Below are 17,283 nucleotides of genomic sequence, written 5' to 3'. Positions count from 1 at the left end.
AAGTGAGGATAACCTTGTGTATAATGGTTGGCCCATAAGACCCTAGTTATGTCACTGCCTAGAGATGTTTAAATATAACTGATACATTGACACATGGTCTTGGATCCAGCTAATTCTGGGACAAATGTCAATGACATCTGAGGGCATGAATAAATCTGCACTTTGTTCTTTGCAGTCCTGTATAAATACTACAGTAGAATTGCTGTTTAAAATATGCAAACTGTATACAAGGGTCAACAGAATACTCTTAGCAGCAGCCCTCACCTTGTTTCAGCATAGTGGGAATAAAATATAGCTACCACTTTTCAAAGCCACAAAAAGATGCATTTAAAAACTGTTTACGTAAGAGTTCTTCACAAGTTTATGTAAGCAATCACAAGAATTGCATACATAATTAAAATCCCAGAAGGGTTGATTTACACGATTCTTACTGCATTGCAAATTAAGAAGGAGAAGCCTACAAATCACTTAATTCCGTTCTTCCTGTGCAGGAATAAACACTAAAAATAATACTGAGCACTGCAGATAATGAGTGAGAATGACTATTGGTGTCTAACCACTTAAAGTGCCTTTTGCTTGCATAAGACTGACATCCATAACTGGTGCTGACCCACTTCCACAATACAAATCTCTGCCTCCAAAAGCAGAGCCTGGTACAGGAAAGATGCTTTACTGGGGCAATTCGATTTCGTGACAGACACAGTTGGTCCAGGCTCACAGTAAAAGTCAACAAAATGTATTTATTATTAATTGTATTATTAAGTCATGGGGGAATTTATCATGAGGGGAAAATTTGAAATCAGTTTTGAGTCTGCATTAGAGTGCTTTGTGCCACATTTATCAAATGTCTTATGTTACTTGAAAAATTTTGTATGTCACAGATACATTTTTTCAGCGCACACGTTACACTGCAGATGTGGCGCAGCTAATGTCACTGTATACAGCAGATTCCATCTACGGAAAAAGTGCACTGTATGTCACAGATACATTTTTTCAGCGCACACGTTTCACTGCAGATGTGGCGCTGGTAATGTCACTGTCAGAAGCGGACACCGTCTACGGAAAAAGTACACTGTATGTCACAAATACATTTTTTCAGCGCACACATTACACTGCAGATGTGGCGCTGATAATGTCACTGTCAGAAGCAGACACCGTCTATTGAAAAAGTACACTATATGTCACAGATATTTTGGGGATGCGCACACTTTACACTGGAGATGTCGAGCAGCTAATGTCGCTGTCCGCAGCTGACACCGTCTACAGAAAAAGTACACTGGATGTCAGATATTTTTGGGATGCGCACACTTTACCCAGGAGATGTTGCTCAGCTAATGTCGCTGTCTGCAGCGGCCTAACTATTTCACGCTATTTAGCGCAGGATGCGCTAAAGATAGATTTTGCTGCCACACACAATAGTTCTTAAAAGGACTTTTGGGTCTGTAAAGTTTTAGCTATTTAGTGCAGTTTGCACTAAAAATAGATATTGCTGCTGCCACACACAACAATAGTCCTTTAAAGGATTTTGGGTCTCTGAAAAGTTTTTTTTTACTAAAAATATTCATATATCACTCCCTACACTGTCTGTCCCTTCCTCAGCACAGCTCTCCCTGACTAAGACTGAGCTGAACACGCATCATCGGTTGCTATATAGCACCCGATGATGCGTTCTAGCCAGCCAATTACTGTAATGCCAGTAACCAACATGGCTACGGCATTACAGTGAAGGAAATACTTACCTGCACGTTTATTGGCTGCGTAGCAGCCAAGAAACGTGCGGGAAGGAGACTCGAGCATTGCGCTCGAGCACATGCGTTATTCGTCCGAATACCACCATGTGCTGAGCATCGAGATGCTCAAGCAGAGCTGGTGTTCGGCCGAGCATGCTCAATCAACACTAGTAGAGACCCCATACTGTAATGATGGCATCTACAAAATGTAGAGGAAATAAAACACGTGCATGGGCCCTAATTGCATGTAGAGAGTTACGAATACAGCCATCACAACTTTATAAGATTCCTTGCCACCAACTACTAAAACTCGGAATATGAAATTAAAAGCATGTTTTCTTACCCCCATCACCAGAGCCTGAACCTCCCTCTAAAAGAAAAAAGAAACAAACACATCTTAGATAAATGATCAGTAACATGGTCTGATGTTGCATTAACATTACAGGCAAAAAAAACAATTACATAATTGCTCAGAGACATAGATATTCCTGTCTGCTTAGCTGTTTTATGTTTATTTTTCTACTGTACAATATGTTCAAGGTTAGTGCTGTGTTATGTAGGTACTATCAGAGAAGCAGAGAGCCCTGATGAAAAGAATCATGTTCTTTTATGTCATTGAATTTAACCTTTTTCCCCCTCTATGAGACATGCTATTTATACAATAGTCAGTCATGAACACAGACAAACTCAACAATAGGATAAACAGGTTGATAAATAGCTTCAAAGCTTACCACAGCATCTTGTTTTATTTATGTGCCACTGGTATTTTTTTCCTTTATCTAATACGTAAGTCAATATTCACATCTGTAGTTATCTGAAATGTCAAAGGATTAAATCTCATGGTAGTGTAATGTGTCCTCTTCATTCCATCAACCTTTCTGCCTTGAAAACTACAACCAAATGAAGAGAGTGTAGGTGGAGGAGCTAGAGATAATACAGTTGCAATAAAAAGTATGTGAACCCTTTGGAATGATATGGATTTCTGCACAAATTGGCCATAAAATGTGATCTGATCTTCATCTAAGTCACAACAATAAACAATCACAGTCTGCTTAAACTAATAACACACAAATAATTAAATGTTACCATGTTTTTATTGAACACACCATGTAAACATTCACAGTGCAGGTGGAGAAAGTATGTGAACCCTTGGATTTAATAACTGGTTGAACCTCCTTTGGCAGCAATAACTTCAACCAAATGTTTCCTGTAGTTGCAGATCAGATGTGCACAACGGTCAGGAGTAGTTCTTGACCATTCCTTTTTACAGAGCTGTTTCAGCTCAGCAATATTCTTGGGATGTCTGGTGTGAATCCATTTCTTGTGGTCATGCCAAGGCATCTCAATCGAGTTGAGGTCGGGACTCGGACTGGGCCACTCCAGAAGGCGTATTTTCTTCTGTTTAAGCCATTCTGTTGTTGATTTACTTCTTTGCTTTGGGTCGTTGTCCTGTTGCAACTTCCATCTTCTGTTGAGCTTCAGCTGGTGCACAGATGGCCTTAAATTCTCCTGCAAAATATCTTGATAAACTTGGGAATTCATTTTTCGTTCGATGATAGCAATCCGTCCAGGCCCTGATGCAGCAAAGCAGCCCCAAACCATGATGCCCCCACCACCATACTCCACTGTTGGGATGAGGTTTTGATGTTGGTGTGCTGTGCCTCCTTTTCTCCACACATAGTGTTGTGTGTTTCTTCCAAACAACTCAACTTTGGTTTCATCTGACAACAGAATATTTTGCCAGTACTGCTGTGGAACATCCAGGTGCTCTTGTGAATACTGTAAACATGAAGCAATGTTTTTTTGGTCAGCAGTGGCTTCTTCTGTGGTATCCTCTTATGAAATAAATTCTTGTTTAGTGTTTTACGTATTGTAGATTCGCTAACAGGGATGTTAGCATATGCCAGAGACTTTTATAAGTCTTTAGCTGACACTCTAGGATTCTTCTTCACCTCATTGAGCAGTCTGTGCTGTGCTCTTGCAGTCATCTTTACAGGATGGCCACTCCTAGGGAGAGTAGCAGCAGTGCTAAACTTTCTCCATTTATAGACAATTTGAACAACAAGGCTTTTGGAGTTACTTTTATAACCCTTTCCAGCTTTATGCAAGTCAACAATTCTTAATTGTAGGTCTTCTGAGACCTCTTTTGTGCGAGGCATCATTCACATCAGGCAATGTTTATTGTGAAAAGCAAACCCAGAACTGGTGTGTGTTTTTATAGGGCAGGACAGCTGTAACCAACACCTCCAATCTCATCTCATTGGTTGGACTCCAGTTGGCTGTCACCTCACTCCAATTAGCTCTTGGAGATGTCATTAGTCTAGGGGTTCACATACATTTTCCACCTGCACTGTGAATGTTTACATGGTGTGTTCAATAAAAACATGGTAAAATGTAATTGTTTGTGTGTTATTAGTTTAAGCAGACTATGACTGTCTATTGTTGTGACTTAGATAAAGATCAGATCACATTGTATGACCAATTTGTGCAGAAATCCATATCAATCCAAAGGGTTCACATACTTTTTCTTGCAACTGTATATACAGTGGATATAAAAAGTATACACACCCCTGTTAAAATGTCAGGTTTCTGTGCTGTAAAAAAAAATAATATATTTTTTCTTCCCTCTACCTAAAAGATTTCAGTTTGTTTGTTGTACAATTTGTACATTAAAGGTGGAAAAAGTTCTAAATGATTTATCTTTGTCTAATTTTTTTATATCACAGAAACCTGACATTTTAACAGGGGTGTGTAGACCTTTTATATCCACTGTATGTATTGTATGGGGGTACTTTTTCTCATTACGAAGAGATTCGGGTATGCGTTTTACGTGTGTAAAGTATTGTTGGCTACGCAATGAACCTCTGGGTTTCTAGGAAAGATATTCAAATTAATTTCCTAAACCTAATGTAAGCATATGTAAGATTTGTTAATTTTCATATATTTTCCCAGAAACACAGAAGAACATTGTCTAGCTTACAATAGTCATCACATATATTAACTGGTCTCCATAATAGAAAAAGCAGCAATTCATAGGTTCCCCAAGGCCTGTTAACCAGAAAAGTTGGTTCTATCTCCTTTGTTCTAATAAGATGCTTCTTGCCTGAAAGAACTAGTTGCAGCTGTGAGGCTAGCTTAGCTATTTTACAAGTTTTGTTACATAAGTATGTTTAAAAGGTTGAACAATGACTGGAAGGATATACTGTAGTTCTAAAATACTAAACTTTTTTCCACCCTTTTGGAATGAAAGCTGAATTACATGTTTTTCATGTGCAAATGTCTCTGTATTTGTCTGAAATGACTTGCATGATATTTGGCCTTATAAGAACTAGCAAATCCATTTTAGAATTCTTTTCATATCAACCAGAGGAAAAGGGGGGATGGGGGTTACTCTTCAGGGTGCTATTTCTCATCATGGAGACTAAAAATATTCATGATGAGTATCGTATGCCAGGCAACACTGCTATTGGTTTCTAAGAATATATGCAAATTCACATATCTTAATTTGGCTGGCATGAGATAAGATTAGCTTTCTTTTCTATTTTGCAAAAAAATCTAAATTGAATAACTTTCCTAGAAACCCAAAGATATGCAAATTAGCTTGCCTGCCAGGATATAAGCGTTTTTCTTCCTTTTTTGTTTTCTTTTTTTTACTCCCTTCCTTTCAGGATTAATAACTTTTATATTTTTAATAGCCATATACAGTAATAGCTAGCTTATACTTTCTAACTGAACCATTTCTTATTCTATATGATGTAGTAGGAAACTGCAAAAAAAGAAAAAAAAATGGGGTGGAACTGGAAAAAAATTATATTCCACATAATAAAAATACAAATAAATAATAAATAAAAAATAAACATTGTAGAAATGCCAAAACTCTAAAAATAAAAACCTATTTATCCAGTTCAGTGAACTCCATAATGGAAAAAAATTGAAATGGACAATTTGCTGTTTTTTCACTTCTTCTCCACAAGATATTTTTCAAAACACTCCAAAATGGTATTAATAAAACCTACAGAAAGCCGTACAATAACAAATGAGCCCTGACAAGAGGGGCCTCGATATATTTCTGGCGTATAATAATATTACAGGTTATAGTTACTAGTGAGGAGCGGCAGGGGTCATATTTGAATTTGCAACATTTTGTGAATATTTTGTAGAATATTCGAGAATTTGAATATTCGTTATATTTAACGATTTTTTACTCAATAAATCGACATGGTAATGATTGCGTAATATAAGAATTTTTGTAATGCGGATTTTCATAATGCAAGTTTTTATCGCAAAATTTTCAATTGCCGAGCAAAAACATGATTCCTCCCTGCTTCTTGCTTGTGGGCCAATTCATAGTACTATATAGAATATATTTGTTTTTTTTTTCAAATATTAGTAATATTCTAAAACAAGAATATATAGCAATACAGCAAATATTTGAAAAAAAAAACGAATGTAGAGCAATGTAGCTTTTTATTAATAGTTGTGATTTTAGTGTGATAGTTGTGATAATAGTTGTGATTTGAACTTCAGATGAGAAAAACTTACAACTATTAAACAAAGAAGATTATAGCACTATATTAGCTAAATTGCTCTATATTCGGTTTTTTTTTTCGAATATTCGCTATATTGCTATATACATTCTTGTTTTAGAATATTACGAATATTCAAAAAAAGAATATATTAGTTTTTTTGAATATTCGTAATATTCTAAAAGAATATCTAGCAATATAGCGAATATTAAAAAAAAATATTAAATAATATAGAGCAATATAGTGCTATAATACTTTTTTTTCAATAGTTGAAAATTTTTCCAATCTGGACTTCAGATTACAAAAAAATTGCAACTATTAGACAAAGAAGATTATAGCACTATATTTGGTATTTTGCTTTATATTTGTTTGTTTTTTTTCGAATATTTGCTATATTGCTATACATTCTTGTTTTAGAATATTACGAATATTCAAAGAAACAAATATATTCTATATAGTGCTATACATATATATATATATATATTTTTTTTTTATTTTTTATTTTTTTATATTCATCATTTATCCCATTTAAAGTAATGATTCCTCCCTGCTTTTTGCTTGTGGGCCAATAAGTCAAGAAGGGAGGAATCATGTTTTTACTTGGGAATTGAAAAATGTGCGATAAAAATTTGCATTACGAAAATTCGCATGATGAAAATTTGCAATAAAAAATCTCAAATAGTAACTATGTTACTATGATACACAGCTCCATAGATTTAAGGCTATTTTCATATCAGAGTTTTGGCATTCTGGTTCTCTTCAGAGTCAATGTATTGTGAATGAAGTATGCTGCGTTCAGGATGCATCAGTATGCATTCCATTCTGGTAACATTCCATTTTGTTACCAGACACAAAACCGCTGCAAGCATGTGTCTGGTCATAGAAACAGAACAATCTAAATCCGTTACTAAACACAATGTAAGTCAATGTTGCTGGATCTGGGGGATTTTTATCCTAAAAAAACGGATCTGTCACCCATTGACTTACATTGCTTTTAGTGGCAGATCTCATTTGTTCCATTTTGATTTAATACAATTGCATCCTAACAAAACAGATGCATACTGATGTATTCATATCATAGTGAACTGTTTCATATCATAGTGAACTGTTTTGGTCCAGTTTTGAGATCCTCTACCAAAGCAGCCTAACTCTTAAAAAGTTATGGGAGTCAGATTATGGCGATGAAAAGAAAATATTAATTTTTTTCCAGTGTTTTTTTTTTTCCAGTATTAAAACACAATGATGAATATGATAACAGCTCAACTTAACCACACAAGGACGCACCATAAAAACAAAACCCATAAAACTGTGTCAGAATTGCATTTTTTTCTAGTTCCACCCCATTTGGAATTTTTTCCAGCTTCTCACTACATTCTATGCAATATTAAATAGCACATTAGAAAATATGACTTGCCCCCACAAAAACAAGCCCTCATACAGCTATGTGAATGGAAAAAAAATAAAATAAAAAAGTCTTTGGGAAGATAGTATGAGGGCTTGTTTTTTGCAGGACAAACTGTAGTTTTAATAAACCATTTTGAGGTACACATAACTTTCTAATTAACTTTTATTAACTGGGAAAAAAAGCAATACTGCTACTGAGTTTTTAAGTTATAAGTTATAGTGTTCATTTTTTTCTAGTTCCACCCCATTTGGAATTTTTTCCAGCTTCTCACTACATTCTATGCAATATTAAATAGCACATTAGAAAATATGACTTGCCCCGCAAAAACAAGCATACAGCTATGTGATTGGAAAAATAAAAAAATTAAAAAGTCTTTGGGAAGATAGTATGAGGGCTTGTTTTTTGCAGGACAAGCTGTAGTTTTAACAAACCAACTTTCTAATAAACTTTTATTAACTGGGAAAAACAGCAATACTGCTACTGAGTTTTTAAGTTATAAGTTATACAGTATTCATTTTTCAATATAAATAACATAATAAAATAACATTTTTTTTTTAATATCTTTTACTACTTCTGTGCAATAAAACACTTATTTTGAAAGGAAGAAAATCTTTTTGCATCACCGCTTTTCAAGACCCAGAACTTTTTTCTTTTTCTTTCTATGGAGTGGTGTGAGGGCTTGATTTTTGCAGAATGACTTGTAGTTTTCATTGGTATCATTTTGGAGTAAATGACACTTTTTTATTGCTTGTTATTACAATTTTTCTTTGGCAACTAAGAATAAAATAGCAATTCATTTTTTGTTTTTTTGTTTTATTTTTTCACTGTAGGTTTTATTTCCCCCCCCCCCCCCATTTCTTAAATTGAAAACTGTGTTTTCAATGGAAAAAGCATATTTTTATTGGAATTTTAAAAATTTAGCAAATGTTTTACTACTTTTTTTTACTACTTAATAGTCCCACAAGGGGACTATAACAGACATATTGATTGCTTTTAAAATACAAAGCACTATCCCTATAGTGCATTGAATTTTAATGTCAGTGCTTTACTGACATTGACCAGCAAGGTGCACCAATAAACGTAAGGCTGGCTTGGCCTACATAAGACCCCAGCCAGCCTTTACACACATCGGCACCCCCGCAATCGCATTTATGGGGTGCAGATGGAAGACAGAGGGAGTCTGCTACCTCTGTCACCACTTTACATGCAGTGGGCGCCATTGCCCACGGCATGTAATCTGTTAAACAGCCCGGAACGGCACTCCTGCAGTGCTTAATCTGGGCCGCCATAAAAAAGCTGTGGCCCAGCCTAAGGCCCTTAGTGAACGCCATAAAAAGGCATATTGGTGGTCACTAAGGGGTTAAAGACTCAAAATCCACTGTACATATATGGTGGATGCCTGGATAGGGTTAATATTGACCTTTAGTTTGTAAATAATTAGATTTTGTGACATGTATTCAAATTTATAGATATTAAGAAGGCAAAAAAGTAGAATGTTAAAGAATGCCAGGAATTTTGCATTTTTAACCCCTTTCAGGTATAACCATTTCTTACCTTCTTGACTATTGCTTAATTTTACAAATCTGACATGAGTCATTTTATTTGTTGATAGCTTTGGAATGCCTATTCAAATGATTCTGAAACAGTTTTATCTTTTAATTACATCATATTTCTTGTTGAATATAGTTAAATTTGGGTCAATACATTTTACCTTTATAAATAAATAAAATCCCAAATTAACAAAACATTTTGAAAATTTGTTATTTAAATTTTTTTAATTTCTCTGCTTTGGAAAACTTTGGAAAACTCTAATTTAAAGCTACAAGCCATCTAAATGTCCTAAAAATAAAATGACATTTACAATGTGAACAAAGAGTAACTTTGTTCACATTGTAAATGTCATTTTATTTTTAGGACATTTAGATGGCTTGTAGCTTTAAATTAGAGTTTTCCAAAAATTTCCAAACCTGACTTTTTAAGGAACAATTAATTTTTTAAGTGACTGTGAAGGGCTTACATATTAGAAACCACCAATAAATGACTACATTTTTGAATATACATCCTCAAAGTATTCAAAACTGATTATAGAAACTTTGTTTACTCTTTAGTAAACAAAGTTTTTTTTGCAGATTTTGGGCTCATGGAGATATACGTTTTTGTTTTTGGGGTCTGAAAATTGAGGATCTGCAAAACACGGATATCGGCTTTGCAAATTCTGCATTTTGCTGAGCGGCCATTCGGACATATTTCCTCGAAATGCATACAATATCATTTCAATTACTTTTTTGGGGGGTTTGTGGCCACATTGAAGTGAGCGGTTCCACATATGGGCTGCAAAAATAAAAATCAAACCTCAATGTTGATTACCATAATTCTTCAGTTTAACCCTTTCTACCCCGGACCAGTTTTCACCTTCTTGCCCAGGCCATTTTTTGCAAATCAGACATGTGTCATTTTTGTGGTAATAACTTTGGAACACTTTTACTTATCCAGGCTATTATAAGATTGTTTTCTCGTGACACATTGTACTTCATGACAGTGCTAAATTTGAGTCAATATATTTTTCCTTTATTCATAAAAAATCCCAAATTTATCAAAAATTAGGAAAAATTCACAATTTTCTAGATTTGAATTTCTCTACTTTTAAGACAAATAGCAATGCCTCATAAAATTCACTGCCTGTCCCCCCAAAAAAGTAGCCACCAAAAGAAAGCCTTTATCTTTGATTAAGGCACGCATTTGCTGTGGCATTGTTTTGATAAGCTTCTGCAATGTCACAAGATTTATTTCCACCCAGTGTTGCATTAATTTTTCACCAAGATCTTGCATTGATGATGGTAGAGTCTGACTGCTGCGCAAAGCCTTCTCCAGCACGTCCCGAAGATTCTCAATGGGGTTATGGTCTGGACTCTGTAGTGGCCAATCCATGTGTGAAAATGATGTCTCATGCTACCTGAACCAGTTTTTCACAATTTGAGCCCAATGAATCCTGGCATCGTCATCTTGGAATATGCCTGTGCCATCAGGGAAGAAAAATTAATTGATGGAATAACCTGGTCATTCAGAATGTTCAGGCAGTCAGCTGGCCTCATGCTTGGAGCACATAATGTTGCTGAACCTAGACCTGACCAACTGCAGCAACCCCAGATCATAGCACTAGGCATGATGGCTTGATCAGTAGGCACTAGGCATGATGGGTGCATCGCTTCATCTGCCTCTCGTCTTACCCTGATGTGCCCATCACTCTGGAACAGGGTAAATATGGACTCATCAGACCACATGGCCTTCTTTCATTGCTACAGAGTCCAATCTTTATGCTCCCTAGCAAATTGAAGCAGTTTTTTCTGGTTTGACTCACTGATTAGTGGTTTTCTTACGGCTACACAGCTGTTCAGTCCCAATGCCTTGAGTTCCCTTCACATTGTGAGTGTGCGAATGCTCTAACTTTCACTATTAAACATAGAGTTCTACAGTTGTTTTTCTTCAATTTGATTTGACCAAATGTTTAAGTGATCGCAGATCACGATCATTCAGGATTTTTTTCCCGCCACATTTCTTTCTCGAATATGATGAGTCCCCACTATCCTTCCAGTTTTTAATAATGCGTTGGATAGTTCTTAGCCCAATTTTAGTAGTTTCTGCAATCTCCTTAGATGTTTTCTCTGCTAGATGCATGCCAATGATTTGAGCCTTCTCAAACAGACTATCTATTCCACGACCAAGAGATGTGTCTTTCGACATGGTTGTTTAAGAAATGAGAAGCATAGATGCCCGTGATGAGAACATAGTCCTACCACTTTACAAATCATTAGTCAGACCACACATGGAGTACTGTGTACAGTTCTGGGCTCCAGTGAACAAGGCACACATAGCAGAGCTAGAAGGGGGAACAGAGAAGGGCAACTAAAGTAATAACTGGAATGGGGCAACTACAGTACCCTGAAAGATTATCAAAATTAGGGTTATTCACTTTAGAAAAAAGACGACTGAGGGGAGATCTAATTAATATGTATAAATATATCAGGGGTCAGTACAGAGATCTATCCCATCATCTGTTTATCCCCAGGACTGTGACTGTGACGAGGGGACATCCTCTGCGTCTAGAGGAAAGAAGGTTTGTACACAAACATAGAAGAGGATTCTTTACGGTAAGAGCAGCGAGATTATGGAACGCTCTGCCTGAGGAGGTGGTGATGGTGAGTACAATAAAGGAATTCAAGAGGGGCCTGGATGTATTTCTGGAGTGTAATAATATTACATGATATAGCTACTAGAGAGGGATCGTTGATCCAGGGACTTATTCTGATTGCCTGATTGGAGTCGGGAAGGAATTTTTTATTCCCCTAAAGTGAGAAAAATTGGCTTCTACCTCACAGTTTTTTTTTTTGCCTTCCTCTGGATCAACTTGCAGGATGACAGGCCGAACTGAATGGACAAATGTCTTTTTTGGGCCTTACGTACTATGTTACTATGTTAACTCATTGCACCAGTTGGGGTTAAATAACTTATTGTCAGCTGAAAGATAATCGCCCATGCAGTATTATCCAATAGGAGGCGAATAACAATTTGCTCAGTTAAATCTAGGTGGCAGTGTAGTTATCAGTCATCATTCCCCATATGTCTGCTTTATGTTGGCATTATTTTTTAAATGTCATTTTATTATTTGAGAATGTTAGAAGGCTTAGAAATTTAGAAGCCATTTTCAAATTTTCAAGAAAATTTCCAATACAATTTTTTTAAGCACCAATTCAGTTATAAAGTGATTTTGAGGGGCTTACATAATGGAAACCACCTATAAATGAACTCATTTTAGAAACTACACTCCTCAAATTATTAAAAACTGTTCTTACAAACTTTGTTAACCCTTTAGGTGTCCCACAAGAATTAATGGAAAATGGAGGCAAAATTTAAAAATTTCTTTTTTTATGGAGATTTTTCATGTTAATCTATTTTTTCTTGAAACACAGCAAGGGTCAACAGCAAACTAAACCTCAATATGCATTACTCTGCTTCTGAAGTTTACAGAAAAAACCCATATGTAGTGGTAAACTGCTTTATGGGCACGTGGTAGTGGTCAGAAGGAATGGAGTGCCATATGGATTTTGAAGGCAGATTTTGCTAGAATGGTTTTTGGGCACCATAACGTACCCCTACAGTGGAAACCCTCAAAAAGTGAGCCCAATTTGGAAACTATACCCTTCAAAGAATATACTAAGGGGGTACTGAGCACTTTGACCCCCTAAGTGTTTTACGGAATTTGAAAACACTTGGCTATAAAAATGAAAAGTTTCATTTCTTCCAATAAAATGTTGCTTTAGTCCCAAATTGTTCATATTCACAAGGGGAAACAGGAGAAAAAGCACCCCATAATTTGTTACCCATTTTCTTCTGAACACAGCAACACCACATTTATGGTGGTAAACTGCTGTGGGGCTCATGGCAGGACTCAGAACGGAAGGAGTACGACATGGCTTTTGCAGCACAGATTTTGATGGATTGGTTTATGTGGTTTTTATTTTTTCAGTGATTTTCTAATGTGGGGGCTCACTTTCTGCGGGATGAGGTAACCTTTTCATTGGTACCATTTTAGGGTACATAAGAGTTTTTGATTGCTTGATATTACACTTTTTGTGACGCAAGGTGAAAAAAGGCTGTTTTGGCATAGTTTTTTTTTTTTTTTTTTTTTTTTTTACAGTATTCACCTGAGAGGGCATCTCATGTGAAATTTTTATAGGGCAGGTTGTTACAGATATGACAATACCTAATATGTCTATATCATTTTTTTAAATTAAGTTTTACACAGTAAATGCATTTTTGAACAGAATTAAATCTTGTTTTTGTGTTGCCATTTTCTGACTGCCCTATTTTATTTTATTTTTCTGGTGATTGTCTTAGGTAGGGTCTCATTTTTTTTGAGATGAGATGCTGGTTTGATTGGTACAATTTTGGGGTAAATAAGACTTTTTGATTGCTTGGTGTTACACTTTTTGTGAGGCAAGGTGACAAAAAATTGGCATCGTTTTTAAAATACATTTTTACAGAATTCATCTGAGAGGGCATCTCATGTGATATTTTTATAGAGCAGGTTGTTACGGATGTGACGATACCTAATCTGTCTATCATTTTTATTTTTGTAATGTTTTACACAGTAAATGCATGTTTGAACAGAATTAAATCTTGTTTTTGTGTTGCCATTTTCTGACTACCCTATTTTTATTTATTTTTTCTGTCGATTCTCTTAGGTAGGGTCTCATTTTTGGTGGGATGAGATGGCGGTTTGATTGGTACCATTTTGGGGTACATAACACTTTTTGATCGCTTAGTATTACACTTTTTGAGAGACAAGGTGACAAAAAATTGCTGTTTTGGCATAGTTTATTAAAATTTATTTTTTACTGCATTCCCCTGACAGAGTGGATCATGTGATATTTTTATAGAGCCAGTCGATACAGACGCAGAAATAACTAATACTTTTCTTTTTGTTCCTATTTTTTACAATTTCTGTATTACTTAATTATGGGAAAAGAACACTTTTTTTACTTGAAACTTTTTTTTTTTTTATTATGCTAAACTTTATTGTAACTTTTTTTAACTTTCTTTTTTCTCCAATACTTTTGGGGGTCTGATCCCCTTTACAATGCATTACAATATTTCTGTATTGTAATGCATTGGCTGTAAGTGTATTACACATTGTAATACACTTACAGCTGTCCTGCCTGTGAGATCCAGGGGGCTGTAGGAGGTTGAGGAGGCAGTGGATGTGGCGGTGTAGGTAGAAGTGGCAGTGGAGGAGGAGGAGGTAGCCTACACTGCTTTTTGGTTTTACATGTATTTATTTATTTATTTTATTACGGTGCACCCCAAAACATTGGGAAATATAACCTGTGATAACCCCCTCCAGTCATGCTAAACACACGCTTAGACGATACACTGGCTGCAGGGCAGGCCAGCACCTCCAAGGCATAAAAAGCAAGCTCAGTCCATGTGCCCAATTTGGAGACCCAGAAGTTGCAGGGGGCAGATCCATCAGTCAGTTTGTGTAGGCGTGTGCAAACATACTGCCCCACCATGTCGCACATCCCCGTGATGTTCACAATCCAATTGGATATCTGCTCTATCAACTTTTGATGTTCTTTTCTGCACCTACCATGTTGATAATGGTTAGCGGTGAATCAGGGTTCCACGCCAGTGAGGGAGTGTGAGAAAGAGAGACTACATCCAAGGGAGATCAATAGATGAAATTTAATTGTGATCGAGCGGAAATGTGGGAGAAGCTACTAAAACGGAAGAATTAAAGGAAAGGAGGGGGCACGTGGCAATTACCCACTCCTGACTCGGGGAGGTAGTGATGATAAATAACAATACAGGACTCTTAAGATGCCCTGTTATTGGAATCCATTTATGCCTCGCTTCAGGCTCTGATTGCACAGTGTACAAACCACTTGTGTCTTGTCGCCAGCACATTGTCTGAAGACATGCCACGCCAGGGAACTCCTTGGAGCTGGCTTTGGTGTGCTTGGTCCCTTGCTGCAGTGTGCAGTAGCAGGCGTACTGTCTAGGTGATGGCCACTCCGCTTTTACTTATCTTCAAACATAAGTGGCTGGGCATCAGTGCACTCAATCTCTTCCACTTCTGGGGCAGGGCTAGGTGGATGGCCCTGGGAAACCCTGCTAACAGAGTCATCAAAAAGCAGAATGCTGTATGACTAACACTCAGTCTCAGACTGCTTGGCTAATTTGCAAGGGGGTAAAAGAGAGATGGACATCAGCTATAGGTGCCAACTCTGATCTTTCAGCAGGAGACTGGGTGGGAGACAATGTAAAGGAACTTGAGGCACTGTCAGCAACTCAATCTACTATCGCCTGTACTTGCTCTGGCCTCACCATTCGTAGATCTGCATTAGGCCCGACCAAATACCGCTGTAGGTTCTGTCGCCTAATCACACCTGAGGAAGGTGTTTCACCTGTTTCACCTGTGCAGCACCATGACCGGGGCCACGTGTCACCACCAGACATCTGAGAAGCTCTGACAGACGTTGTTAGCCTCTCTCAGCTGTCATGTAGTTGCACTGATTGCATCCCTTTAAATCACTTCCCATACTGCATCACTTCCTGGAGTGTGTGCATGCTGGATGCTACTACTGAGTCTTCTACAGATAAGTTTGTTCATTCATTTGTATTTTCCTGTTTGCTGGATCCTAGGTGACCCTGACTCCCTCCGTATTAAGTGTAGGGAGCCGGTGGTCGTGTCCCCTCACTATTATAGGGTGTTCAGGTGTCATACAGTCGAGGAACGAGGATATGCAATAATCTACCATAGAGATTTTTGCATAGGCTGAGCAGTAAGGGAGAGAGCCAGGTTTGTTACAGGGTTTACCCTCTGGTTCCTTCGTTTTGGATCCAGTCAGTCGGATCTTCATTTTGTGTCTTCTAGTTTCTGTACACCTTCCGTGACACCACGTCCCTTATTTGACGCTCTCCTCATATTTCTTAAATTTAGGATCTTGCCCAAAATGGGTGTTTTTTAATAACAGAATAGAACGACAGTATCTATTGTGTGTATCTCACAATGACAGATACGTTTTTTGCCCAAAATGGGAGTTTATATCACAATGACATATGCAGCAAAGGCTGCAAAATTAAGTTTTTTCCCTAAATAGGTATTTTTTTTTAATAGATAGCAGAATAGAACAACAATAGCTATCACGTGTATCTCACAATGACATCAGCAAAGGCTACAATATTAAGATTTTTGCCCTAAATGGGTGTTCTTTTAATAGCACAATACAACAACAGTATCTAAAGGGTGTCTCTCACAATGACAGATGAAGCAAAGGCTGTAAAATTATGTTTTCGGCCCTAAATAGATTTTTTTTAATAGCAGAATAGAACAACAGTATCTAAAGGGTGTATATCACAATGACATATGCAGCAAAGGCTGCAAAATTAAGATTTTTGCCCTAGTAAAAGTACTTTGTCAAAAAGGGTGTATTCTAATACGAGAATTTAATACATACAGATGCAGACAAGACCTAAAATTAAGATTTTTGCACAAAATGGGTGTTTTTTTTTATAGCAGAATATCACAGCAGTATGTAAAGGGTATAACTCATAATGACAGATGCAGCAACGGCTGCAAAATTAAGATTTTTGCTCTAGTAAAAGTACTTTGTCAAAAAGGGTGTATTTTTTTTAATAACACAATATGACAGCAGTATAGAACGCTTGCATTTCACTCTGACTGATGCAGACAAGGCCGCAAATTAAGTATTTTTCCCAAAATGGGTGTTTTTTTTTATTACTAGAATAGCACAGCAGTATCTAAAGCGTGTATCTCACACTAACAGATGCAGCAAGGGCTGTAAAATGTAGTATTTTGCCCAAAAAGGGTGTTTTTTAAAACCCAGAAAATTATAGCTGCATTTCTAGCTTAAATTGCACACTGACTAATGCTGCAGAGGCCCCAGATGGAGGGTATTGCCAAAAATGGATGTTTATTAAAACCCAGAAAATTATTAAAGTATTTAAAGCTTGTTTTAATAATAGCAGATGCAGCACAGACTGCAATATTAAGAACTTTGTCCAAAAAGATTTTTGCCATAAATTGGTGGGGGTTTTTAAT

The 17,283-nt window shown here is 36.7% G+C and overlaps 1 protein-coding gene across 1 annotated transcript in view; it reads right to left on the bottom strand.

Moving 5' to 3' along the window:
- The window catches only part of TMEFF2 (transmembrane protein with EGF like and two follistatin like domains 2), a 1,197,396-nt gene that overhangs the window by 1,020,885 nt on the left and 159,228 nt on the right, over positions 1-17,283 (bottom strand). The window contains exon 4 of the mRNA XM_044303870.1: positions 2,074-2,100. Within this exon, the coding sequence (XP_044159805.1) occupies positions 2,074-2,100 (27 nt within the window). The remainder of the gene's footprint in view (positions 1-2,073; positions 2,101-17,283) is intronic.

The sequence above is a fragment of the Bufo gargarizans genome, chromosome 8, assembly GCF_014858855.1.
Source record: "Bufo gargarizans isolate SCDJY-AF-19 chromosome 8, ASM1485885v1, whole genome shotgun sequence".
Taxonomy (NCBI): domain Eukaryota; kingdom Metazoa; phylum Chordata; class Amphibia; order Anura; family Bufonidae; genus Bufo; species Bufo gargarizans.
Note: the sequence above shows the minus strand (reverse complement) of the source record. Positions and strands in the feature narration are given on the sequence as shown.